The 26683-nt window shown below is 42.8% G+C and overlaps 1 protein-coding gene across 2 annotated transcripts in view; it reads right to left on the minus strand.

Moving 5' to 3' along the window:
• Window positions 1–26419, minus strand: part of syt1a (synaptotagmin Ia) — a 34422-nt gene extending 8003 nt beyond the window's left edge. The window contains exons 1-6 of one of the 2 annotated variants that reach the window (XM_071905623.2): window positions 26254–26419; window positions 16530–16702; window positions 13346–13471; window positions 8376–8543; window positions 7030–7197; window positions 3134–3251 (exon numbers count right to left, since the gene is read on the minus strand). In XM_071905623.2, the coding sequence (XP_071761724.1) occupies window positions 3134–3251; window positions 7030–7197; window positions 8376–8543; window positions 13346–13471; window positions 16530–16702; window positions 26254–26419 (919 nt within the window). The remainder of the gene's footprint in view (window positions 1–3133; window positions 3252–7029; window positions 7198–8375; window positions 8544–13345; window positions 13472–16529; window positions 16703–26253) is intronic. The other variant, XM_071905624.2, reaches the window with a different exon arrangement.
• Between the last annotated feature and the right edge of the window lie 264 nt (window positions 26420–26683).

Genomic DNA, 26683 nt, shown 5'->3' on the forward strand with positions numbered 1-26683 from the left:
CAGTGTTTCAGATTTGGCTGTTGCAGAGAGAGGAGTTACTTTGCTGTAATGTGCGTGGGATTACTTTGAGACGACAGCTAAAGAACATGGTGCTCGGCGTATCACCACACTTCAGTAGCTGCAGTCCTGAGAAACAAGAGCAAGAGCCGACTGTACTGTCAAGGGTAATTTAAAAAGTCTCTTTAAACTCTTCGAGCGAGTCCTGCATGGGAGCGCGGCGTGAGGGCAGCTTCTGGAGGGATGCTGCGTTCAGGAGCCAATCAAAAGAATTATTTCTGATTATACATTGGTTAATGAAAATACCCACATCTTGTTTTGTGAGCCGTAATTAGGCATGGTAAACAGGATGGCGGTAGAGGAGAAGACTGATCCCAGGCCATCAATTACTTGTCCTCCTCTTCAAGTCCTGGCTAAGCCACATTGTGGATGGAGGCTAATTATTGTTATTATAGGCCTGCCCATTATTTCATCCATCTGCCACACTTTGAAGTTCATTCTCAGAGGAGAAAAGCACTTCTGGAGATGTTACCTCCTCAAACACTGATGAAAGTAATGAGATTCTATTAGTATAAATTAATTATAGAAATAAGGCAATCTGGAAGGGATGTGGATGTCTAAAATGTTGTTTTTTTTGCATTTGTTCGAGATTTAGATAGATACAAGTGTTGAACACATGTTGGTGTATCACAAAAGAACATTATTAAAACTTTGCATGCATTACAACAGACATTAAAGCATCTCTTAAATTCAATTTTCTTGTAGCACTTATTCCTGATGTCCAATTTTCTAAGACCTTTGGCGTCTTCAAAGGAAACACAAACTATGGTGAAACGGTCATACAAAAATATCACATGACACAACCAGTTGGCTCGTACACTGAATCTCTCATAAATGTGCAGTAACATACAATCTACATACTTCACTAAAACGACACGCATGTGCTTCGTCAGTTTAAAACTTGCTGGTAACAGAAATCAGTTCAGACTGTAATTTACAGTATATGCCGGCTGTATGTAATTAGAACCATGCACTGTGCTATTACTGTGTGTTAATAATTCACCCTGAATTCCCCAGACCAATACACACTGATAAAACACGCTCCAGTTAACAGTGACATAGTATGAGATGACAAATTGTCTGGCTTCCCTGCTATTTCCCTTCTGTGTAAGAGATTGGAGCAAGAAACCTAGCCTTTTTTTATTTTTATTATTGGCTCATCAACATGGCTGACAGCTCGGGATGTTGACAATCCCACGATGCAAATGGGCACAGGTGAGAGCTAATGCCAGTGGCATAAAATGGCAGCGGGGGAGGGTTTTCTGCCAAATGGCTGCCTGCGCTAGTCTCACAGATGAAAGGGAGCTGTGAGCTTTTAATGTGCAGCGCGCTACTGTACTGGAGGACGGTTAGGCTCGGATGGTGAGGCCGGGCTGTCAGGCGGAAAGCGAGTGGACCCAGGTGCGCGGTAATTGCGGCAAAAAGAGTTGAGGTGGGAGAGAATTGCACATTGGGGAATTTAAAATAAAACCACTGAAGACAGTGAAAGGACAGGCGGGAGACAGGGAGAGGGCCAGCTCAGTGTGTGCTTTTGTATTTGTGTGTTTCGGAGTGTATGCATGTAGGGCTGTGTGTGTGTGTGTGTATTGGCCTTTTATTAAAACTCGGATACAGGCCACCCAGTGTCGGCCACCTCAAATATGATGGACATGATGTAGTTTGTCTATCTCATATTGTATAACTGATCAATATTACAGTACACTGATGGTCTATGGGAAACCCTAACTTGATTATTATTATCAGTCTGAGTTTCAATGGAGAGTTTTAGTGTCCCATGGTCTAAATGCTGTTTCAGCAGCTTTTCCACCCTGATAAGAATAAAATTCTGGGAGAAACACTGAATACTTTTTTTTATTTTTTGGCATGAAAACGATCAAATCAAACTGGCAGCTTCAAATAAATATCGCTCTTCAAAAATCCACATCAGTCGAACCCTAGCGTATATGCGCGTGCGCGTGCGTGTGTGTGTGTGTATAACCATACAGCGGTTTATGTGTGCTTCTATTTAAAGCGATGATGCGCTCACAGCTGGCTCTGCCACGCACCTTTGCCCACATCGCCGGCTCGCCCCCCACAGGGAAATAAACTGATTCACAGAATGAGATTCCTCTGTTTCCAGCAACGTGACAGTAAAAGTTTCCTTTCCGCGGGAGCCAAACTAAAAATAAGTCTCTCGTTGTGAAAGCACAATGGCGGTTTGGGATTTAGCCGAGCGTCTCGGGAGTGCGTCGGTGATCCATCATGCTGTCTCTCGTCCCTAAAAGAGTCTTCTGCGCCTCTGACTGATGGGAGACGAATGTTGACAAGTAGATGAACTGACCCGATGCTGTGCGTGTGTGTGTGACAGCATCGGTTTGTGAGGCTTTTTAATGCTGTATGTAGGAGTTCCACCTCTCTTTCACCTTCAGAAGTGGCACATTCGGTTGCCATGGCATCTGACCCGCTATTCAGAGTAGTGTGATAAATGTCATCTATTGATCCTAATTCTGTACTGGTGTATTGTTTGAGCTGGGCTGGGGCAGGAATGTGTTTCATTCTTTCTATTTGCGCATTCTTTTCCTCACTGTGCCACAACATACCGTGTTCATTAGCGCCGACTATAACCATTAGTGGTCGAGTGTGTGGTTGTGTGTGTGTGTGTGTGTGTGTGTGTTCTCCACAACAGTGCAGTTCTGTTTCCACCCACACCACTCACTCCTATACATGGCTGTCGCTCAATTAGTTTCTCCTGAGAGCATTGATGGCATAATTGTTTGTTCTCTTATTTTTTTATTTATTTTTTTATCAATATCTCCCCTACTGAGAGTGAGGCTTCGGAGAGATATTTTTCAGGTTTTGCAACACAACCGGTATTTCAGATGGCGTCTATTTTTCTTTGACGAACGTAATTGCGGACGGTGACATGAACGGGGGGGTTGTTAAAGAAAGAGAAAGAGAAGAAAGCGGCAGGGTTGTGGGAAAAGCAAAGTAAGTGCTGCAGTAGATGTGTAATTACAGACAATGGGCCTGTCACAGGGAAAGTCAGCGGGCACACACACACACACACACACACACACACACACACAGTTCTCCTCACCTGACAAGCCTCCCACATCCATTTTCTTCAGGTTTTTGGCCTCTAGAATGACCACGGTCAGCTTGCCGGCAGTGGGCACGTACCGCAGCGAGAAGCAGATATCGCCCAGCTTCTCTTGCTGTTGGAAACACAGAGGCGGCAGAGGTGAGAACAGTTGCAGATGCACATACAAAAAAAACAAAACACGATTAAACCCTAATTTACTGCGTCGCATCCTCGCAACAGATGCTCACACAGAGGCAGGGATAGGTGAAAAAAAACACAGCTTGTAAATTCCCATCCAAAGCACATTTTGTGATTGTTAGCTGTACACTGCAAGTACCGAGTATGTCTCTATAACAAAAGGGATAGTATGATGTTACTGAAAGGTACATTATGGTATTATGTGACTGGGTAAAAGAGCTGTTTTGCAATAATTACAGTGTCCAGTTAGAATCAGAGTTTTGAGACAACTGTGACATGCATTGTAAGCTATTTGCATTATCAGATTATTATTATCAGAGAAGTTTTGTTTTTTTATAAATACATGAATAGAGTACATACATTTCGCTACATATTCATAGAGCTTTCTGCTTGGTACAGACTGCACTGTGCATAAAAATAGAACTGTCAACATTCCTCCTACATGCATTTCAGTTCAGTCGGCAGCGGTGTTGGAGGGTAACTTAGAGGGTAATTTAGTAACCATATCCTTATTACTTTTCCCTGTAACGTGTATTCTAACGAATTACTATTTCAATTTCAGCAATATTATTACCAATTAAAAAAATAAGTAACTTTTGTTATCACCCCCCTAAATATCAGATATAAATTGAATTATCCAAAAACTACCATCCCCAGTTTTGTTTTTCTCGTAATTAGTCATCGTCCTCTCACACTAAACTAGCCTGGATGCTTTGTCTGGGTGGAAGCATTCCCATTACATTGATTTTATCAAACAAAAGGACTGACAAGAACGTTGGATCAGTGCTATTTCCTGATCATTCACACAGAAACTCACAAGAGAGGTAACTGAATTATCCCTACATACCCTTATTCCTAAAATTGGTTTTTGAAGGTAAGAGAGGATGCAATCACCTATTTTGGGGGCATTTTAAGTACAATTCATTTTGGACACAATTTGCACACGCAACCATTTTCTGATCAGATTTTACCCAAAACAGCCTCTGATCTGTATGCAGGACAAGCTGTTAACAAGGTCAGTCATCGTGTGAACCAGCTGTCTGCTGTCTCGGAGTGGAAATGGAAAAGTAATAGTCAGAATATTGAAGGGCAAAACAGGAAAAAAGACGAGGCTCGTCGCTCAGAAAGTTTCTAGGACTGGAGTGGACATCATTAAACTGTAAACATCTTTCACCTTTCGTCCCAATCACCTTTACAGTTGTTCTGGTTATTTGGCTAGCTTTAACCCACACACACACACACACACACACACACACACACATACACACACACATATACACACACACACACACACACACACACACACACACACACACACACACACACACACACAAATGTAATGTTTTATATCACATCAAAATCATTTCATCTTTGCATGTTTTCAGTCAATCTCAGTAATCAGTCTAATAGGGGGAGACACACAACAAAACAACTCTTCTATCCTTTCAGTTTGATTGCTCTTTGCCTCACTTACTGATACAGGTTTGTCACTCATCACCACTAGAAAGTACTGCAATCACTTCACTGCGTCAGACAAATCCCCATTACAATAAACGGTCATAATCGCACACTGAACAGTAAGTGATTCATATTCTTGCCATATCCCACATCAACAAGAGGAACAGACAGGCTCAGTGACTCTCAGGTCACACCTGCCTTTCTTGTGGCCTGGAAAAGCCATTCTGAATAGCGATTATAAATCAGAGGCAAACTAGGCCTGAATATCGACCTTCGTTTTACATCAGGAGTCTTTCATCAACTTCCAATCAAGGCCTATTTCCTCATTCTGAATCGATGTGTTGGGAATGTAATGAGGTTGGTCGCAGCGTTGCACTGTATGTACCTCCAGTCACTATATCAGTCATTTGCTTGTAGACCAACGACTAATAGAGTCTCACTTTAATGACGAGGGCTGGGGTTTAATCAACATGAATACACACTCCTCTGGGCCAGCGAGAGGGAAGGAGGGACGGGGTAATTATGCTCTTCAATATTTTCTATGAACTGTAAAAGGCCAACGCATGCCTTTTGACCCGAAAGGCCATCGTCTGAGCTTGCCACTCCACATCTGACCTTAAAAGTAAAGAGGATGGTGTTCCCTGTGTGTGTGTGTGCTTTAGTTATTCTATCATTAGCTTTATGCATTCTGCTGCCTCTACGTTGAACTCACTGCTAAATTATTGAAACCTGAAAGAGCCGGTCTCTCTTGGTGAGTTTAAACTGATAATGAAGGAGAGTCATTACAGAGCCATCTTTGCTTTGTTTACTTTCGAGAGACAAATACACAGAATGTACAAAATATTAGGGACGCTTCCTCTTTTCATGAAGTACGCTGATGAGGTGAATCCAGGTAAAAGCCATTATCCCTTATTGATTTCCCTTATTAAAATCTCTACCAATCACAAAGGAGGAGATGTGAATTGGGCGAATGTGGCTGCAACTCAATATCAGGAAGATGTTTATATTTTGTACATTCAGTGTCCGTCTTGCTGGTTAGATATTGCTTATAGAGAAGATTTTTTCTTTGTTTCTCTCTTTTATTGATTTTCATGCTATTTTGATTTCATACGTTGTATTACCTTGCTCCTTGATTATATGACTGTACAACTTTAACGTTTGTCTTGATGCTGCTCTCTTGGTTAGGTCTCAAACGAGACCTGAGAAAGAGGTTCTTAATCTCAGTAAGACTTACCAGGTTAAATAAAGGGCAAAAAAACCCAACAACAAATCAATGGGTTTTGATTGTGACCAATACCTGGATAAAGCAACAGGTTGTGACCCTCGCTATAATGGTACAGGAGTTGGGCTGCCAAGGGAGAGACTCCTTTCGACCTTGGCAGGTTGTAATTTGCAGCCACTGAGGCTTCCCGTGAATTCTGCGCTGTCTGTCAGCAAACACATCTCCAAGCAGGGCACACATCATCTGAAAAAGTTCTTCCTAGAACTTTTCAGACAGATGGATCAGTGTATTGTCACTTCTAGACATCCCCAATCACTGCTTGGTGTCACATTATGATCAGAACATTCACATAATGTTAACATTTCAATAGTTTAGTAGTTAGCTGCAAGGTAGAAAGTGGCAATTTCCACCGGTCCTCCTGTGCAAGTGCCCTCTAGTGAGCAGTAACACTGAGAGGCATCACTACAGTGGCTCAAGCCCTGCGTAAAATTGTCAGGTGCAGCTGTGTGACCAAATGCTAAGGCGGTGTAGTGATGCCCTTCAGCTGAAACAGCACCGCCAGCCACTCAACACTGTTATAATTAACCTTTAAATCAAGCCGCCATAATGCTAAAAATGAGGTTCCCCTGGCAACACATGCTATATGCCATGACATTTACCATGAAAATTGAATCTCCTGAACTGTTGCCTGGAAAGTCACACTTCTATTAATTGAAGGGGAAGTGTGGACATCTGATTAAGTGACATTTCCAGGGGAGATGGATTACATCAGCCACGGCGCCGCATTTGCAGTTTGCAAGCTTGCTGGCTTGCTGAACACAGCAAAATCATTATTGTGATATCACTTATACAAGTACTCATAAAAATTGTCTGATAAACGAAGCAGTAACTACTCAGTGTACCATAATCTACACCTTGATATGGAAAGAAAGATGTCAGGAAATGATTTTAAACCTGCTCAAATCCAATGTTCTAGGAAGCCACTGAACTTTTTTGAGTGTGTGTCTACCTTCGCTGGTTGGAGAAACCTTACCTCCTCCTTCTCAGCACTCTGCAGATCCCGCCACTCCTCCGTTATGTGGCTGAAGTCCACCTTATTCATGGGCACCTTGATGTCGCCGATGGCGTCGTGTTTGGAGAAGCGGTCGAAGTCGTACACCGTCATCACCAGCGTCTTGCCTCCCAGCTCGACGTAGGGGACCTGGGGGAGATGACAATAGTGGAAAGGAGCTTTTGGTCCAAAACAAGAGTGTGGGTTGAAAGCCAGAAATCTCAGCACCTGGACAAGTAATCGCTGAGTCACTGGTATTGATCAATGACCCTATCAACCCTCCGCAGATGTATTATGGTCATTTTGTGCTATGGAGAGGTAAAAATCTTATTTAGACTTATTTCTCCTTTAAATTCAGAGGATCTTCAACCTTGGTAAGATCTTACCTGAAAACAGAATGAGTAGCATCAGCAGTTCTTTTGACATATTGCCATTCTTTTGGCTCATATTGCCACTGGATCAAGATGTTTGTGGTGCATAAATCCAAAAGGTAATTGCATGTCAAGTAGAGGCAGAGGTCTAGAGGTGTATTTTTGGGGGGGGTGGGTAGTGGTGGTGGGGATGCTTCTGGTTCCAAATCAATCACTGTCCTTTCAACCCTGTCCCTGATAGACGGCATTATCTGGTCTAGATCCTGGGATCCTTGATTGCCTTCAATTGAGCTGTTTTTTACACAAAATTCATTAAATGGAAGTAACTTGTTAGAACATGGCCAAAAAATAAATAAATAAGTAAAAAGTGAGGGAGAGATAAGACTCCCCGGTTTGTCCTTGACACTGTTGCACAAACTCGTCACTCATTCTTTCCCGTGTCGCCACCGCTTATAATCACCTGTCCAGTTTCTCCAGGATACATCACACATTTGGAATTAAGTATCAGAAAAAATGACACAAATAAACCTGGCGTTAAGACGCATATCATATCACATTATGCTTAACTTATGCCAAACACCTGCGCTCTTCACTGCTGGGTGAATAACACAACTTTCCCCACTGCTGAGCAACAGCCATGCATCCATTATGGCCAAGGCAAGGCCAGGGTGTACCGGTGCATCTGCCTGTGTTAATCCCAATCACAGTGAGCCTCAGTGTGTGTATGTGTGTGTGAGTGTGTGTGTGTGTGTGAGATATTCTGTCAGGAGCTTGTTAATGTGCCAGCTGGTTGCTGTCTCCACACCTTCCCAGAATTCACCACTGCATGCAAATCAGATTGTCAGTGGAACCAAAAAACCTCCTGTTACAAAACAATGCTTGAGTTGCACAAATGTTTTTGAGCATTCGGTAGACAAACATGTAACTTTCACTCAAACTTCTCAATATGAGCTGTACCTTGAAGGTGAACTGCTCGTTGAAGGTGGGGTTGAGGGTCTTCCTGTGGACCTTGGTCTCAAACTTCTTCTTCTTGTCTGGCAGCAGGTAGACCTTTACATACGGGTCGGACGTGCCGCCCATGTCCATAGCGGGCAGCTCTGCAGCCTGGATGATCCCCACTATGAGCTGAGGGACAAAGAGGATGGGTAGAAAGAGAGGGCAGACAAGTCAGACTCTCTACAACTCGACAACAGCATCACAACCTGTCATCCCACCACCATCCTAACAGAACATCCAGATCTTGGTCAATCCCATGCCTTCAAATATTTCCTCATCCCGACTGCAAGACCTTCAGGAACATTCTGTTTTGTAGTCCAAGCTATCTCATGTCCTTTGCTTTTCTCTGTGTGTAATCACTCTTTCGTAACGGTGATTTAAAGATGATTCCGAGTCATTTTTCTACAAATTGGGGTCAATATCAGAAAGCTATGAACTTACAGCCTGGTGGTGGCTAAGGAGTTAGCAAAGGTCAGGGTGTGTCAGGCTAGTAATGAGAGGCCTGTTTCTCTGATAATTGATAACCACACTGGGGGGCCTGGGAGTCTGATTGACCTGCCAGTCAGAGCCCCTCCTCAAAGGCCTCTCAGGAGGCCCGGCTAGTCAGTCAATCAACTTCCTATCAGGCAGCCATCAAGCAGCAATCTGGAAGCTGACCAGGGCACTCAGCCATGGAGCTACAGCTGTCAGAGGCTGCATGGGTTTCCTGAGTCGTGCAACCAGTGATAATGGTTGATAATGGTAAATAAAAAGGTGGGCAAACTATGACCTCCAGTGGGTGATCATCATAAGGCAAACAACCACCAATGTCAACAAAATACAATTATATTTTCATAAAAGCATTAATTTATGTATTTTCCCTGGAGGCAGTAATCTCATTGGTTGAGTTAAACCTCAAGGCAGAGTCAAAGAACCAGTTTTTAACGTTAGACTGAAGCCCAGTGAAAAAGGAAAGGGTTAAGAGAGGAGGTATATATTAAGCCTGGCGCTCTTGCTACTAACTGAAAAATGCAATCTAGCCAAACTAAATGTATTCTAATGCTAGGTTAGCTAGTTTTCCTAGCTGACTGTCCCACTTCAAACTAGCCACACTAGCCTATAGGTAAGCTAGTTAGCTAGCCTGCTGACCCAACACCATGAATGTCATGGTCATGAAAGAATGAAGTCACTGCCATTTATATTTTTTATTTATATTTTGACCAGAGTTCCTTCATTGCTATTCAAGTTCGGCAGTTAGCTAACGTTCTATGGCTCTGCCTTGAGGTTTAACTCAACCAATGAGATTATTTCTGCCTCCAGAGCAGCTCTTCTCTGCTAAAAGACCCTATCCTCATATAACTTGTAACTTGTATAAGTGTCAACACAACCACGCTACCATTTGAAACATGGGTTTGGTGCAGGTATAGATACTATTTCCTATGTTATCTCTGTCTCTAACAGTGCTAAGAAGAGGCTCACATAGCATGGTGGTGAGATTCCAGTAGAGAAAGGGCTTCATGGAATGATGTACAGTAGTGTCGAATACCATGGAACCATGTAAATGTACCACAAACACACACACGCAAACACCCACGCGCGCACACACACACACACACACACACACACACACACGGACCATACATGGATAATACAGGTAGACAACACCGGACAAGAGAACATCATGAAAAAGCATGAAGTATCATCCATCAGCTGTCATTGTGCTCAACAGGACACCCCCAGTTTATGCACAACATTACCTTAACATTACCACAACACCGCACCGCAATCCTGAAATGAGATCCTGTCATAATTTGGATGGGTCACTTTGACCGAAATATAATTTCTAAAATTGCACCCTTGCATGTAGCTTATCAGGATTACTTGCTGTAAAATAGATGCATATCTCAGAAGGCAAAGGAAATATGTACAATTATTCTGGCTGTCACTTACCCAAGCGCAAGTGTAACGATATAATTTTATGTTTTGCACTGTGGTGCTGTGAAGCGGTAGCTGGATCAGAGTGTAGCAATTCATCCTTGCATGCTGTCCATTTGATTTCCGCCCGGCCATCAGCACAGTCTGTGTCAGACACAGCGTGTCACACCATCTTTACAGGGAGCTGCACTGATGCTTGGGAGGAGATTAGAGCAGGAAGCTGTCTGAAATGTTGATATACAGGTTGCTGCTTCAGCCAGTTGTATCTTTCCTGATGCTGTGTGACACTATGGCTGACATTCAAACAGGAAATTACAATAAGTGACTTATTTGCACAGTTACAACTTTTTGTAATATGGTAATTCGCTTGCTGCTGCCATTTCATTTCAACTACTCTGTGTTGTATGTATTGAATGTTCTTTTTTAAACTGTATGTGTATGTGGGAAAGGCAAATTTCCACCTTCATGGACAACAAAGTCAGTCTAATATGATTATTCTAAGCAACTGAGTAAATACTATGACGATTTTCAACATCTGACCATGATCTTATCTTTCAGACAAAAAGTTGAAACACCACTGAATCTGTCACAAAGACAACTGTGGTTGTGTGTTTGCACATCTGTGTGGGTGTTTATATTTAACAAAGGGCTAGGGCCCTATCACAAAGGGCTGCTGGTAATAACCCCTCTCTGTTTGTGTGTTATTGTGCACAGTTGCTCAGCCCAGTGGGCAGTGCGCTGACCGGAATGGGTATAGGATGGTGATTCAGCCTTTGGCAGCTTATCTTGGAGGGCTTTGTCCTAATACATCAGGGCCCTGGTCTGACAACTCCACAGGCCACACACACACACACACACAATGCACACTTCAAAAGAAGACTGCTTACAGCCAAATAGACCGATGTGCCATAGTCCACTTTTTACTGCAGCAGCTTTATGCTCGAGCTCTATTTCCGAGATAAACATCCTAAGAGAAGTTCTAAAATATAAATAAATAAATAAAATGGATGTTTTGAAATTCATCCCTTTGTAATAATCAGTTTGAAATTCACATATTCCGACTGGACACAATGCACAATGCAATAAGCCTGCTCTTGACCCGCAAAAAGACCGATGAATATGGTAATGATGTTGAAAGTAGGAATGACATTATAATTCCTTTCCTGCTGTGCTGAGGAGGCTCTTTGTGGTTCATTTGCTGTGTATCTGCCTGATGTAGCTGCCTCGCTGTTCCCGCAGTGATTTAGATCTTTTACAAAACCTTTGCTCTCATTAGCGTATAAGCCCGGTATCATCAAGACCAGGGGCAGCAGCCATTTGTGATGGTTAACAGGCAGAAGCAAACTGAGACTTTGTGCCATGTGGGCCTTGACTTTCATTTGCCTGTCTTCTTCATTCAGCCTGATCTCCTTCCCCTCCTTATACACACACACACAAACATGAACACACATATGCGCGTGCACACACACACACCAGAATTGTATTTTTGTCGGGTGGAAATGCCTCTGAAACAGCATTTAGATCATGGACACAAAACTCTCCACTGAAACCCATACAAATTAAATTATTTTAGGTGGGTCAGCAGACCTTTAACACAGGGCCACCCACCCCACCTATTCAATGGTAGGGGATATTTGGTGCACACACACACACACACACACACACACACACAGTTCCTGGCCTGTCTCTTAGCCCTCTATAGCGGATGATGGCGTTGCACCAATCATCTGTGTTGCTCTTCCTCCAGCAGGTCTACAGTATTCATGCTGATTGCACTGGCCTCAAAGCCTGAGGACAAAGGATTTGAGCGGAGGCCACTCTGCCTCTGGACTGTGTCCGTCACCAAGATGAAAGTAGGTCAGGTGGATGGCTGGCTCCCTGCTTTTCTAGGTCTGCCTGTTGCGAGCCACTGTAAATTCAGAGGCAGCCGCTGAGCTGAGCCCGATGCACCGAGGCCACTGTCACATACTGTGAAAACTGTCATCCATTCATTACACTGGAGCTCCGCTGTGGAACTTATTACTAGTGTAATCAAGAACCTCATAGAAAAGCCTGTCACTGCCTCCCACTACATGACAGATCAAGTCTGTGAAATGGTATATTTGCCCCATAATGTTCCTTTTTACAAAATGACTCAATTTCTTATTGTCAATTTTTGCTCTAAAAGAAATGAGGGCCTGCACAATTGAACAGTAATGGTATGCATGCACGTCTGGATTCTAATTATTGACTGTATAATTTGTGCAAGGGTGAGTATTGCACAGATTAATTACTAAAAAATATTAATTGCAATGGATATTCCTAAAATTAGCACTATCATTTGAACCATTGATGAGAACACAAACTGTTTCCAGGGTTCAGTATGTCACTGTATGTGAATATTTTTGTATGGACAAAGGTATGTGTGCCAGTGTGTTTGACTTTTTGTGTGCGACTGTGTGTACGTGTGTGTGTGTGTGTAGGAGCGGTGAGTGTTACTTTGTAATCTCAGCCTGTCAGTTCTGTTTATAATGGGGAGTTAGCTAGCCCAGTGAGGGACAGCACTGCGTTCACGCACCGCTTCTATTATCTGTCACACAACATCTGGCGGCGGGAAGTTGATGTGCTTCCTCATTCTGCTTTTTAAAACTCACTTGCTGGAAAAGAAAACAGATGGATTTCTGCGGGGACTGTTTTCAATCAAGGAGAAAGAGGGAGAGAAAGAAAGAAAGAAAAGAACCAAATCCCAAGACTATCTTTTACATGGCTCAGCGACAAATACACAAACTCAACCACCATGATATTCCCACGTGACTGCTACGAAGCTCCGGTGACCAGACAGCAGTTACGGCAATGGTAATACAGCAAAGGGAGAATGTTGTGCAAAACCTGGGTAGGGTCCCGTTTACCCTCAGCGGTTTACAATGGGGAGATGATAAGTCGGACCACCACAGAGGCTGGGGGTGACCATACTTACGAAGGAGGACCTTTCGCAACAACGACACACAGTGAGAGCGATTCGGAGAACGGATCCTTACCGTATTCTCTGTGAAATTGTAATCCAGGGAGTATTGTAATTTGCCCAGTTTCTCGTCCTCCTTGGGCTCGGCCTCTTTCTCCGTATCGGTCAGCCCTGTCTCCGCATCATCCTCATCCTTCAAGGCCTGAAGGAGACACCCACCAAGAGTCAGTGTCGTCTGTTTGCCGCTGGTGCCGGCGCCCAGCCGGCCGTGCCCCGCCCAGGTCCTGCCAGCGGACCTACTCCTGTAAAAGCTGCCACTCTTTTCTTTTTTTTTGGGGGGGGGGGGGGGGGGAGCAAGCACTAAAACACCACAGCAGTTAACACCAGGACATGCTCTGTGATGCACTAAAGCCTCGGGCCTGGTTCCCTGATGATGCTTTTCTATCAAACTGTGGGCGTTTTTGTCTAAAGGGAGGAAAGATCAAATGATGGCGCCAGAGATGAGAGCAATGGGCAGGCATTAGAGGAAGAGGGGGGGGGGGGGTAGAGAGACACAGAGAGAGAGAGAGAGAGCGAGAGCGAGAGCGAGAGAGAGAGAGAGAAAGAGAGAGAGAGAGATGCTTCCGGAAAGATCACAGTAAGACAATTCCCTTGATGTTATTTCAGGCAGATCAAGTCTCTGGCAAAAACACATATCAACTGGGAAATGTCGGAAATGGCAGAGAGTGAGAGAGGTGACGTTGCCCTTTCGCTAGCCTGGTATTGAGGTGAGGGTGGGGGGTGTTGGGGGGGGTAGCAGGTGGTGGCATTGGTGGGTCAAGGGAGTGGAGGAGTTTGTTATAAGAACGCATGCGATTGAAGAGGCAAAAACTAGCTCTCAAGGTCATTCATTCAGCGTCAAAAGTTGCCTTCCAAGATCTCTCTTTGGTTTTGCATGCAGAGCATTCTCAGTAGTACAAACCGGTGCTCTCATGTGACCCCCATTCCCCAAGTCTCGTTACGCCCTCAGACACACAGTCGCATTGTCATCATAACCCTCAGCTGTTATGTTACCCCCCTACGCCGATGGTAGCTAGAAGCATCATGCCAGCAGTGGGTGGGTAGGTGTTGGTAAGAGGGGTTGTAATGTACATCAGGGCCTGCTCCTATTAGTTTTGTCAGGTTGCTTGTGTGAAAGCAAAAGGCTGAACAACATTGATTCGATTTGAACTTCCATTGAGCCTTTTGGTCTCTGCCTTTTGCGAGCGCGTCCTGATTGAATGGTTTGTGGTTTTTCTTTCCAAAGTATGGGCTTCCATTGAGCCTCGCTGGGCGGGACGGGGGATTTTAAGGTGCAAGTCCTCAACAGTGTCCCATTTAATGATTCTGCAGGATTTATCATTTATAAAGTAGGTGGAAAGTAGAGCAGGTAAAATGATTGAGGGAGGAAAAGGCCCCAATTATTAGCCACATTAAAGAGTCTTTTTAATAAGATTTTATAAGGTTAATCCAACTTTCATGCATCTGTGTTCCAGAAAGGGCATGATCTGTCTTGCCTGGCTTGACAGATGTGAAAGCAAATGCTACGTGGAAAGCTTCCCTTTCATCACCAGTTTCAAAAGACGATTTACTTGTAGAGCCTCTCAATCATTCTACATTTGCTCATGGGCACTTGTTTGAAATGTAAATCAAAGACTCAAAAGGCAGGAGACTTTAACCTGGCAGAGAAATCAATGTGGTTCAACCTTGTCAAAGCGCACCCAGTGTTTCTTTCATACATATATATGTGCATATGCAGGTTTTACGCACATATATACAATAGATATACATGTACTGTATGCATAGTTACATATATTTGGTTCTACGGGAGTAAGTCGTTGTCAAGAGGCTATAAAAAAACGTCAGAGCAGCAGGCTTAAGAAGATCCAACAGCAATTAGGAACCTACCGCCAGTGACCATCCCGAACAGTCATCAGACACAACACAGATAAGGAGGACATAGAAGGAAGAAACACAAATTAAAACAACCACACACAGGAGTTAACACACCAGAGTCTGGGCACACCAGGAGAAATGACCGCTTGCCTCGGGAGCAGCAGGCTCCACTGACCGCAGTGACTTGTAATGAGGATGACCAATAACTGTGGTCTTCTGCTCAGAAGTTTGGATTGTACCAATGCAGCCATATATTGTTTTTGAGGAACATAATGGCAACTCTACTGGTGTAATAAGCTTAGGTGATGTACTGTAGCATTTTGAGTTCCCGGGTGTCTTTCCCCTCATTTTTAATCACTGAAGTAGAAGAAAATACAGAGGAGTCTCTTGAATATTGCACTTAGGTCTTAATTTATAGCTTTCCTCTACAAGGAAGTGAGTCTAATGAAGTATGAAAATGTTTTAAGTGGTCTCTGTCATACAATTCGGCATCTACCTCTGATGGGAGAGGTGTTGCTGCAAATTACAACACACTTTGTAAATGATTCCACCAAGGACAGCAGTATAAAGATGCTCCACTGGTGCAATTAGTGTGCTATCTGGGTTTAAAGTGTCAGTGTTTCACAGCGTCCCGTTTGTATTGCTTAAAGGGAGAATTCAATTAGTTCCCACTCCTCTGTTTGTGCTTTGGTGACGTCATTTCTCTGGGTGGATACCACTTCATTACACGGCAAACCTTACTCAGCACTCTAAAACGAGTGAACAGGTCTTCATATGACAAAAAGAAACACTCACAGGAACAGAAAGTAGGAGAAAAAACGAGAGATTGCAATACTCTCTCTTGAATCTGAAGCCATTTTAATGGCAGGCTTCCATAAACTGTCCTGTAACTAGATTGAATGTCTTTCTTTTTCAACTAAATGGTGAAAGCTCATCTAAAAAAGTATACATGAAAGTAATACTATATGTATCTCCTTGGGAACATTGAATACATAATACATACAAAATGTATACAGTGGTGGCAATTGGTAATTATTGATGGCTATATCTGTGGTGAAGCATTATGGGAATAATTGAAATTCTAAAAGGAATCAATTTGTGGAATTGTAACACGTAGCAAAAAACGGAACATTACTGAATATTATTAGATATATTTTAGATCTACCCTATGGACAAATAACACTGATTATTGAACTTGCAGCACAACATAGTGCAGTTATGGTGCAGCAAGAACAAATTAAACACTGTCTTGGCAATAAGTACAGTATAAATAAGTTTAAGGAGGGATATTTTTCTGTATGTCTTGAAGACAATAATGTTAAGTGGCAGTAGTTCAAAGTCTTTACCTCGGTTTTGGCTCCATCTTTGACGTCCTTCATGTTGATGGCATTTTTGCCCTTGTCTTTGCCCTTCTTTTTGTTTTTCTTCTTGAATATCCATTTTTTGCAGATGCAGAAGCAGCATGCTAACACCAGGATGATGGCCACAAAGGCAATAGAGACGATGGCCCATGATGGTACTGGGGAGGGAACACATAGGCACAAAGCTAAGATTAGACTATGAGTGCAAATAAGATAAAACATTGTTGAGTCTGCAGATAAGAAGGCACCATTTCAGTAAACTGGGCCAAGCCATCATCTGAGCCAAAGTTGCACCAACTAATGACTACAATTGGCAGGTGAGACAAAGGCAGAGGGAGATATAAAATGTGTCTGTAGAGTTAGCTCACAGAATCAACACCTCGGTCGGTGCTCGGCAGTCTAGATGTGGCAGACTTCTAATGATTGGTCCTGACTAGCAGGACGATGCCTGACTGAACAGCTTCAGCCAATTTAGTGGAAATAACAGATGTTGGCATTTTCCACTTGCCATTTAAACAAAAGATTCTCAGACAACTGACACTTTCACGGCAATCATCGGCAACACAGGACTTGCTGGGACTGACAGCAGTGGTGATTTTGCAGGGTGAGCTTGAGAGGCATTAACAGCGGTACGACCGTGACAAGTCAATGATGCACTACCACCGAACGGGTTCATGGGGTTTACACACACCTCGTTCAAGTGCTCTTGGCTTCTGTGTTGCTGCAGATTCATGTCATACAAGAGTGTCAAATAAGTATTTTGTGTTGAGATCCAATGCTTAGAATTGTTATATTGGAGTTTTAGTTATATAAACATTTCTTGGTCAATCTTATTGATCGAGTTTAACCTCAATGGGCCTTGCCAAAGAACCACAGTTTTTTGGATCTTGGAAGGTCAGCAGCTAGCTAACTAGCTTACCTAGATATTTACAGTTTATGGCTATTGAACACATTTAGTTTGGCTAGATTGCATTTTTCAGTCAGTAGCCAGAGCACTAGGCTACATAATATTAGCGTCCTTCTCTCTTACCTCTTGCCTTTTTCACTGGGCTTCAGTCTAATGTTACTTAGACAGAAAAACGGTGGTTCTTTGGCTCCGCCCACTGAGGTTTACCTCAACCAATGAGATTACTTCTGCCTCCTGAGCAGCTCTGCCTCTGAGAAATGTTTGTAGAACTAAAACTCCCAATACTCTGCTTACAGATGGATATATCATAAATGCATAGTTTATTGTGAGGAGAAAATCAGTTGTTGTTTTCCCCCTCCACTGTATTGTACTGTATACGGCCCTGACTGGACTAATTGGCAGTAAGCTCTGTCATCTGCAGAATGGCAGCCACTCAGCTCCACAACACAGTGACGGGCCAAACAGCCAGCTGCAAAACACTGTGACACCTATCTAAACAATAGTCAGTGCTCCCTGATGCATGCACATAGGCATACCACACACACACACACACACACACACACACACACACAATGGATGATGGATGGAGAAGTGGGTTGTTAAAAGTATCAGAGAGATGGCAGAAAGTCCAGATGGGCTGAAAATAATGAGGGGAGAGACCCAGCAACAGACTTCTCCCTTCAGGAGCCATAATCATTGCTTCTGCTTATAAGACATCAAACACCTGGCAGCCCACTCCTCCTTTCTGTAGAGTGGAATACAAACAGGCAAATCAGCCAATTTTGGCATCATGTTTTGATGTTTTCAGTGTTTACCACTGTGAAAGACAGAGGGAACACTGGTGACTGAGGCAATTTGGACTACTTAATATCTGAAAAATATATGATATTGGAAAATGATAAAATCTCCATCTTTGGGGTGGTTATTGAGAAAAAATCCCACAAGATATATGCTATGAGTCATCCTAGGAACAAACACAATAGTGCTGATGAATCAAAAAAAAAAAAAAAAAGATAAACTATTACAGGTCAAACTTCAATCAAACTAATTTTTCTATTTTTTTGTCCTCTTTTGAAGACTTTATCTGAAAAACACAAGAAAGACCCATCAAAACAGAAAAGTATATTACAGTCTATCACTCTTGGGTTTTGGCTCAGCTTTGTTCAGCTGTGGTTCCCTTGCCGAGGTCCGAGGGGAGGGAGAGGAGAAAAATCAATGCTCTGTTGACAAAATCAATAAGCACTCTCCTCCAAGGAAAAACAGTGAGTGATGCTCTAAAATAACTTTGGGATCTAAGACTTTGGCCTCGCCTCAGGGCGGTGTGATAATGGAGGTAACACTGGATGTGCACCATTTACAAGAAGTCATCCCAAACCACTGGTCTTTCCCTTAGAAACCTAAAACTATATGCAGATGACTCTACTTTGCTGATTATAAACTGTGGGTATTGTCAGTTATGGTTCATAGGTTTTTTTTTTACCTTGCATACATACAGTAAACTGATTGAATTCCTCCTGTAAATTTGTGAATCATGTTTTTTGTTATTTAGCATGATGCCAAACATATGAGTGGTCAGACATTGAGTGTTAAATCTTTAATTTAACAGGTAGGTCATTGTTCATTTTCGTAAACCTAAGTTTATGATCGGTGCAAGCTTGATTCACTTTGTGGAAGAATAAGCTGTGGTAACATGACATCCCCATCTCCAGTTCTTTTTTGGGATTTTTTTTTTTTTTAAATTTTGCTGACACTAAAGCCTCAGGTTTAAGGCTGAATATAAGAGAGAGAAAAAAGACTTTTAACCTTGGCCAAAACAGGAACATTTGCCAGAGACTGATACGTTTGAGGATACTGTAGCACATTCCAGCATTGGAATGGCCATTTTTACCACACACACACACACACACACACACACACACACACACATGCAAACATAAGGTAAGGTAAGGAGGCTATCTTTTAATGGAAGTGTCGGAGATGTGGCAGGTTCGTATTTCAAGCCTGCAAACCGCAGTGATAAGCAATCACCCCTCTAAAGCAACTGTGGAACGGTGACATTTTTTCAAATGAAAGCTCTGATAAAAGCATTATGCAGCTAATGCATTAACGCAACCGTCAAAATAAATACGCTCATAAATCAGTTGCATTTGAATTTTTATGATATACACTGCTATTCTGTATCTGCGTTTTTCAGAATTTCTCTCTATTATAATAACTCCAACTGCTTATGTCGTTCTACTGTGATTATTTGCATGTCATCAACATTCAAAACGCCTGATGGAATGCCATTTAGTCAGTTGCAGTGGAAATCAATGCATGAAGCCAGGCTTTATCTTACTCATCAAGCACATCTTCCACTGAAAGAGACTTCTATGTTCCATAATTAAAGGAACCTGAGTCCCAGGAAGCAATAAAAGCATCCCCTAATTAACTACATTGTGTGAGTGTCTTTTCTCGAGAGAGAATTAGAGAGCGAGAGAGAGAGAGAGAGAGAGAGAGAGAGAGACAGTCAGCATGTGCACTGCCACTTCAACTCCTCACACTTATCTCTTGTTCCGCCACACGACATTGCATGGAAAATGGAGTTCCTCTAACAGGTGTGTTGCGCATGATGAAATCCATGTTTGCTGTTCCTGAAGGCTCAAATCATTTTTCAGCGCCGCCGTCCAAAGCGATCACAGCACAGCGGCGAACCAAAGCACTTCCTCACCGCACAATGAAACACCTTTGCTTCAGGGACTGTGAATACCAATGAGTGACGGCCATCTTTCTGCCACTGTTCAAAGGCACAGCTGGACTCCTTAAGGGATTAACTACCATCGAGGCCTTTCAGGTGATGTAACGCACCCTCTGGCGGCCATATTGGAAGTCCTCATCTCTTGGGCAGCAGAGGCTGTGAACAGCTGATTGTGTTTCTACAGGTTGGCTGACTCAACAGGTTTGAATAAAAATTTCATTGGAGTAGGGACTAAAACCAAAGAGGCTGTGGCTAAAGACAGTTTAGTATGCCACAGTAACCTAAATTTGGAAACAAAACTACCATATCACACTACTCACTTTTATTTATAACGTTACTGAATGGATCTGCACCCACACCACAACAATCTTTTTTCAGGCATCTCTCTTTTTCTTGCCCGGTTGTTATATGTTTAGCCATTGCAATAGGACACATCATTATCATTTCTCAGGCGCAAAATCTCACCCCGACTGTTTTTGACTCTGACGCCCCACAGCGCTGGCTTTTGGCTCCCACACAAGAGCTTATCAGATACCATTTTCGAGCTGCGAAACGAGGTCAAAGAGTAGCAGCCCCAGCATTACGCAAAAAGTCAAGTTTTACTGGCTGACTTTTTGTGTCCTTCAAACATAGGTGGCCTTGTCAAGAGTCATTCCTACATGCCACTGGTGCAGTATGTAGTACATGTACTACATACTGCACAGTACATACATACATACAGTACATCACATAGTATATATTACATACAAATATGCAGTGATGTAATGGTAAATAAAAAGGTGGGTGAACTAGTCAGGTGAACCAGTCAAAATTCAATAAAATTTTCAGAAAAGCATTTTTTCCCCCTATCTTCATTAGTTTGATGAGACTTACTATGATGAGTACTATGAATTTACATCATAAAGATTAATGCCAGCCTTAAAAAGTGTCTCTATTCTGACTATTCGGTAGGTGGGTTTACCCCTCTACTACATACAGTACCTGTAATATGTACCTCTTCCCACTGAATAGAAGGGTTTTGATGAACTGGATAGAGCTCAATGGAGGCATTTCAATAGGGTGATGTATATACAGTATGTGTGTGTGTGTGTGTGTGTGTGTGTATGATGGCGGATCTGGGTAATATCCACCACCAGCAGCCCACACTAATCCAATGTGACAGAGCCCTGTTGGTCAATTAACCTTGACATTACATCTTGTTATGCCTACAAGAGCAGCACCCTGTCCGTGCCCTTTCCCCACTGTGGGTTGTCTAAGCAAACAATAACAACTGCAGCAGGGAGCATCTTCTGACTCGCTACCACAATGGCTCTAATTGACGGAAGTGATAATAACAAAAACTGGATTCAAAGATGCTGTGTGTGAGATTTTATTTCATCAAAGATTTATAGTGTTTAGAGCAGTTTATTTGAATTCTGGAGCGTTTACTCCCTTAGTTTTAAAGGGGTAAAAGGAGACGGATGTTGACACCTGATAGAAAGCAGTTCCTAATGCTTGGAAAGCCTAGCAGAACAAAATGAACCCAGGGCAAACCGCAGTCTGGACTGATGCTCATATTCAGCTATTTCTTCATGTGTTGGTATGGTATGGTATGAACTGGTATGGACACCAGAGAAGGTATATTATTGCAAACAGCACAGACAAGTCCATCATGCTCAGCTAAAGTTCTAGTACAGGAACTGGAGTCGGATTTGTTCTGACTTTCCGATGCTGCCAAGATCTCTAACCTCGCGAGACGACAGGCTACCGAAACTCTTTCATATGAAGAGGTTTGGCTCTGGTCTGGTTCCGGTCTGGCTCATGGTGTCTCATGGCAGGCAAACCCCTCCAAAGCAAGGGCAGAGAGTGGAGAACCAGGCTTGTCGCCAGACCAGCAGGCAGGCAGAGACGAATAGCTTTGCTGATCCACCGCCATAATCCTCTTTAATAAACTCTGCTGTCTGTTGACTATGTGCAGTCGCAAAGTGAAACGCGTTGGGACAAATCACAATTGTCATGTTTTTGTTTTATTTTTTTCCCCCAAATCTGCGATTGTCAAAATAACACTACAAAGTCCTAGTCTCACACTCAGTCTTAACTTTTTTTTTTTTAAAACAAGTGAAAAAATCAGGAATAAGGTGAAAGGATTGCACTTGTTAACAATCACTTGTTTCAGGAATTTTCTTGAATCAAGCATCAGTATCTTGAAATAAGGCAGATCGCTACACTAGTATAAAGAAAATGACACTTCAAGAAGACTCTTGAAACAAGATGATTTGATTTAAAAATATTTCACCACACTAGGAGACTTTTTCAGATGCTTTAAGAAAAACAAGATTTGAAGACTCAATACGAGATAAAAAGACTTTTTGAGGTCCAATAGCTTATTAAAATGTTTGAGACTCTGGCTGCCTTAGACAGCATAAAGGCACTAACGAAAAAGAGCACCGTTATTTATTTTCCTCAAATGTCAACTGCGTGTCTGTGTTATTTGGAGTAATGGCTGGTGGAGCCAGCAGTCATGGATCAAACAGCCTGTGTGTCCAGAGGTTAATTGTTATTGGGAAGCAAAGCCTTGGGTGTTTAGAGAACTCGCTGGGAAATTCAATACACTGGTTTCCTTGGAGGCAAGAGAAGAGAAGAGAAGTCAGAATGTGGTTTAGTGTGATTACGTAGTCGCATAAACTGTGTGCATGTGTCTCTATGTGTGTGTGTGTGTGTGTGTGTGTGCCCGTATTTCTCTAGAGGTGGAAGGCCAGGTTCATTCACAAACTGATCACAAGGCTTAATTTTATTGTAGAAGGTATCATTGAACTTTATAACATTATATGCAATGTAATCATGCTGAATGACTTTAATAATCACTAGTTGCCTTTGATTTCCATTTGAATTCCAGGTGTAGAGGAGACACATGTCTGATGAGTTTTCTCTCATTCTCAAACAGTTCTTAAACAATTCTTAGTTGTTTGATTCTTAGTGAATAGGGCTTTTAAGGAACTCAGATCAGAACAAAATAAAAAATAATAAAAATATGTAATGAACTAAAGACCATAACAAAAGTATCTCTTTATGAATCAACTACAAACTAGAGACAAAATAGAGGTCAGGTTCCATGTAAAATTATTTTGAGGCCATTTTCCCTTACAGCTGAAACCAAAAAGCGGCAGTGAAATGTGGAAAGGCTGAAATAAAGTCTTGCTGTGTGACAGCATGCTGCAGCCGTCAGCCAACAGACAGGGCTGAGGCAATATATCGCTGGCTCAGGGACGCGTCCTGCAGATCCTGAGCGACAGCACATGAGAGATCCAGCAACAAGTTAGGCCAAGGCGACAGCTCCATGCGTTCAGCCACAAAGCCGCGGGCTAAAGCCGCTTTGGAAACCCACTAGAAAACCCTCTGCAACTGCAACGGATCGACTGTGCTGAGTGCGCAGCTTCTCCTCTCGCATATTCCTCGTTAAATCCGCTACCTGAGTTTCTCCAGACAGTATCGACGTTCCACAGCGTAAACAAGTCCGAGGGCATTCATCATCAGGCTGGCAGCGCTGGGGAGCAAACTCGCCCCTTTGGATCGAGGGGATGAGGCGAGGAAACAGTAATGTAAGCCCCTCTATAATGGACCAGCTTTTTTAGGATGCTCTCAGAGAACCTTTCTGTCTGTGGCACACCGAACAACCCCTAAATTAGTGCTTGTCCAGATTACAGTGTGATAATGGGAGCGTAATGAATTGTCTGCTCCGTTGCCAAATAAAGACATGAAAGTCATGTACTGTCTTTAGGCCAACATTAGCTGCGGTTACATGAGCCATATTTTTTTCATCCTGAATGAAATCATTCCGATTGAAGATTCCCCCCGCAAGTGTTTATATGAGCGCTAAATAAAAGGATCGCATGGTGTGTGTTTACATGCTTCACAGCATGGAATCAGAATAAAGGTTTCTGACATGCGCAAAATACCGAATCCAGCACTCTAACATAGGCTTATGTTGATTAATTTTATTAATTTTATCCATCAAACAGATTATGAAAGAGTTATACCACTCCTCTCAAACGGAATGAAATTTCAGTTGGGTTTATTCTGATTGAGGTGCTTATGAGGCATTTTTATTCTGATTGGGCTACTATTCTGATCACTAGTGGAATAAAAGGCTCCATGTAAACGCAGCTGTTGACATAGTATGACACAGTGCTATCATACATAAGTGGCATGAATGGCTATAGAGACAGGCATTCAATGCTGAGCCATCAACCTCAGGACCCCCATAGTGGAATCAGTACAGTTTCTGTGCACTCCTCATCGCCGATTCTATTCATCCACCCTCAGCACCAAAGCGGTTTTTCAAAGTCGAAATTTGCCCTCATTTTCCATCAATGAAAGTCTCTGAATATAAATTACGGCTTTATTTCCTCTGGTAAATATGCAGCTCGGTTCAAATAAACCTTCCCCCCCCCCCCGATGGAAGCGGGAATTTCTTATCAGACTCCCCGCGCTATAAATCTCTAGGAGGGGAATATAACTAGCGGTGTCACAGGGCTTCTCTTCCACAGGAGCCAGTTCCTGTTTGCGAGAATTACTTTCACACGAGCCTGTGGACACGTCTATATTTAGGATGCTGCTGAATGCAAACGCCTCGGATATGTAGGCAGTGCTTTATCCCGGATGACACAGTAACACCCGTATTCTCAGATACCCGGTACTGCTTAACGCTTAAGGCAAAAGCGTGTGGCTGTGTGTTGAGGAAAGGGCAGGAGGTGCTGTATTGTGTGTGTGAAGAGACAGTGTTGATTCAAAGTACAAGGGAGATAGACAGGGAAACTAAACAGCAAATAGTAAAGACCACTATTCATATTTTATTCATATATCATATGTCAGACACTTGAATTGTTGTTGTCAGATGTTTATTCTTTACTTCAAACGCTATTATTGTTTCTCATGAGGCGATTTAATAAGATGATTCCACCTGAGCCATTAAAGGGGAATGCCACCCATTTTAAAAATAATCTACAGTATGTGAATCCTTAAAATGGGTAACATTCCCCTTTAAATGCATGAAACGCTTCAATTCATTGGTATTACTTTGATCCGAACTGTATTCAGAAGCAAAAAAAAAAATATTGAAAGATGCAATGAATCACTAGTCCTCCTGATTCATTAAAATTCCTCGGCAAAGGTCATAGGTCATACTCACTGGTGTTTTCTTGTGCGTCATCAACAAAAGCTCACACACAACCACTGCTGAATCACCACTGAGTCACGTTGTTACGTGTTACGCCGTTGAATGCATTGGACACAATGGAAGTTCATTCATTTCAACTGAGAGAATCCGTTACCGCTGCATCCCTCCATAGAGGATACATTGCATCGTAATGGTGTTGCATGCATTGGGTTTGTTTATGCATTATCAACAGAGGTGGAAAGTAACTAAGTACATTTACTCAAGTACAATTTTGAGGTACTGGTACTTGAGTATTTCCATTTTGGGAGACATTATATTTTTACTCACTACATTTCAGAGGGAAATATTGTACTTTTCCTCCACTACATTTATCTGACAGCTGTAGTTACTACTTACTCTGCAGAATAAGGTTTTACATGCAAAACATACGATAAGCTCATAAAATATGTTTAAACTCCCCAACAGTATATGGAGCAGTTAGACCTACAACATTAAAATACTTCTTACAGGTTAATGCAGCAATACTTTAACACTCTGAAAGAATGAGTACTTTTACTTTTGATACTTCAGTTCATTTTACTGCTGATACTTCTATACTTTTACTGAAGTAAACTTTTGAATGCAGAACTTTTACTTTTACTGGAGTGTTTTTCAATTATGGTATTGCTACTTTTACTTAAGTAAAGGATTTCAGTACTTTTTCCACCACTGATTATTAAAGCATTAAGATGAAAACATTTTGTCATGGAATCAGAGTTGCAAGGGAAGTCTATGTTGTAATACTACAACAAATAACCATGTGTAATCTCAATAGGGCATACGCGTGAATCACATGATCCTTTGATAAAACTCTGCACATAGTTTACAGCGTGATCCCGCTGTGGGACAGGGGGAAAGCAGCCGTACTCACGTGGGATTTTGTTCAGCTCGTTCATGAACTTGTCCTTCAGCTTGGAGAAGGCCTCGTCCTTCTCTCCAGTCCCCAGGCCGGCCAGGTCGGTGGTGTTGCCGCCGGCCGCGGAGGTGCTGGTGGGCGCGGGGGCCGCGGCCAACGCTTCCCTTCTACTCTCGCTCATGGTGGCGGTGCGCCGGGCAGCCAGGCGGATGCTGCGGGAGGAGGAGGAGGAGGAGGAGAAAGAGAGAGTGAGACGGTTGGAGAAAGAGCAAGACGAGGCGAGCGCGGGTGAGATTTTCCGCCGCTGTGACAGATGCATGTCAGAGACGGCGCTCTCGCCTCGTCAGATGAGTGAGTTGACGCGGGCCGTGTGAGCAGCTGCTGGCTCAGCCTGAGTAAACATCACCTGGGGTTCAGAATGGATGGGCCAGCATGCAGGATTCAG

This window comes from Centroberyx gerrardi, chromosome 24, assembly GCF_048128805.1.
Source record: "Centroberyx gerrardi isolate f3 chromosome 24, fCenGer3.hap1.cur.20231027, whole genome shotgun sequence".
Lineage (NCBI taxonomy): Eukaryota > Metazoa > Chordata > Actinopteri > Beryciformes > Berycidae > Centroberyx > Centroberyx gerrardi.